The sequence below is a fragment of the Austrofundulus limnaeus genome, unplaced genomic scaffold (genome assembly GCF_001266775.1).
Source record: "Austrofundulus limnaeus strain Quisiro unplaced genomic scaffold, Austrofundulus_limnaeus-1.0 Scaffold129, whole genome shotgun sequence".
Taxonomy (NCBI): Eukaryota; Metazoa; Chordata; class Actinopteri; order Cyprinodontiformes; family Rivulidae; genus Austrofundulus; species Austrofundulus limnaeus.
The window spans coordinates 417,166-418,642 of NW_013952531.1; the positions used below are offsets into that span (position 1 = coordinate 417,166).

At 47.8% G+C, this 1,477-nt stretch overlaps 1 protein-coding gene across 1 annotated transcript in view; it reads left to right on the top strand.

The window, feature by feature from the left end:
- The window catches only part of LOC106522400 (sodium/bile acid cotransporter), a 7,783-nt gene that overhangs the window by 4,222 nt on the left and 2,084 nt on the right, over nucleotides 1-1,477 (top strand). Inside the window, exon 4 of the mRNA XM_014015396.1 lies at nucleotides 636-881. Within this exon, the coding sequence (XP_013870850.1) occupies nucleotides 636-881 (246 nt within the window). The remainder of the gene's footprint in view (nucleotides 1-635; nucleotides 882-1,477) is intronic.

Here is a 1,477-nt window from a genome sequence, read left to right on the forward strand (position 1 = left end):
ATAATTACTCAAGTAAAGTACAGAAAACCAAAATTCTACTAAAGTACAGTAACAAAGTATTTGTACTTAGTTACTTTACACCTCTGAATATGTCTATGTTTAACTAAAGAACTAATCTGAGTTAAAGTGGAAACCTGTTGGTTTGGGTTTAAGAGATGAGTGAACCAGTTGGTGGGCCYAACTTTMGTTGGCCGGATGTGGCCTGCGGGCCATCAGTTGAATAACCCTGTTATAGACTCTGAATGGGACTTTTCTGTATAAATATGCCAGCAGTTATTAGTCTAACTGTGTAGCTGACAGTTTTAGAGAATAAATATTTCTGAGAACCGGTTGTAGTTCACTGACGAAACCTGTCGGACTCACCGGTGGGCCCCGGGGAGCCTTTGTTCATCCTATCTACATGCAAATTCCAACTGTCACTGTGAACAGGAAAACAAGAGATAAGTATTCACCAGCTGACTTTAATAAAGCAAGCATAAAGTTAAAAATTAATTTTTCAGGTTCAGTCATCTCTCTTCAGTACGTTMCAGGGAAATGAGCAGAAACATGTTGCAGGATCATAAAACACAGAGAGCCCAGGCCTCTGGATGTAGATGATGATAAAGTTAAACGCTGTGAGAACTTTGTCCCTGCAGCATCGTGATGACCTCCTGCTCCACCATCCTGGCTCTGGGCATGATGCCGTTCCTGCTCTACGTGTACTGCCAGGGCTTCCCTGGCCTGCAGAAAGCCATCCCTTACGTCAAAATCGTCATTTCCCTGGTCCTGATCCTGCTGCCGTGCGGCATAGGCATCCTCATCAACCACTACAGGCCGCAGTACTCCAGGATGATCACAAAGGTCAGCGCACACCTGGGGGTGGGAGGGTTCGATGGGCTTCTGTGATGCTGAAGAACATTTTGACCAATCAGAGTCAGTCGAACCATCACAGGTTTACAGCCTTACTTTAATTTGTTGCTCAGTGTTCTGCAGTGTCCGGTCCAATTCTGGTGTTTTTAACACTTTTTATCTCTGCAGCTTCAACATGAATTAAAAAACAAATAATTTATTGTCCATCATTGCAGCCACACAAATTTCTGCAGGCAGCTGTTTGGACAGCTAAGTGGCAGCAGAGGGCTTAGGGACGATTTCTTCAGAGATCTAAAAATGTAATTTTAGGCCGGGTCCTCCTGAGGACCCAGACTACCCGCTGTGTCCAAAACAGCAGGCCGGGTCCTCCTGAGGACCCAGACTACCCGCTGTGTCCAAAACAGCAGGCCGGGTCCTCCGGAGGACCCAGACTACCGCTGTGTCCAAAACAGCAGGCCGGGTCCTCCGGAGGACCCAGACTACCGCTGTGTCCAAAACAGCAGGCCGGGTCCTCTGGAGGACCCAGACTACCCGCTGTGTCCAAAACAACAGGCCGGGTCCTCCTGAGGACCCAGACTACCCGCTGTGTCCAAAACAACAGGCCGGGTCCTCCTGAGGACCCAGACTA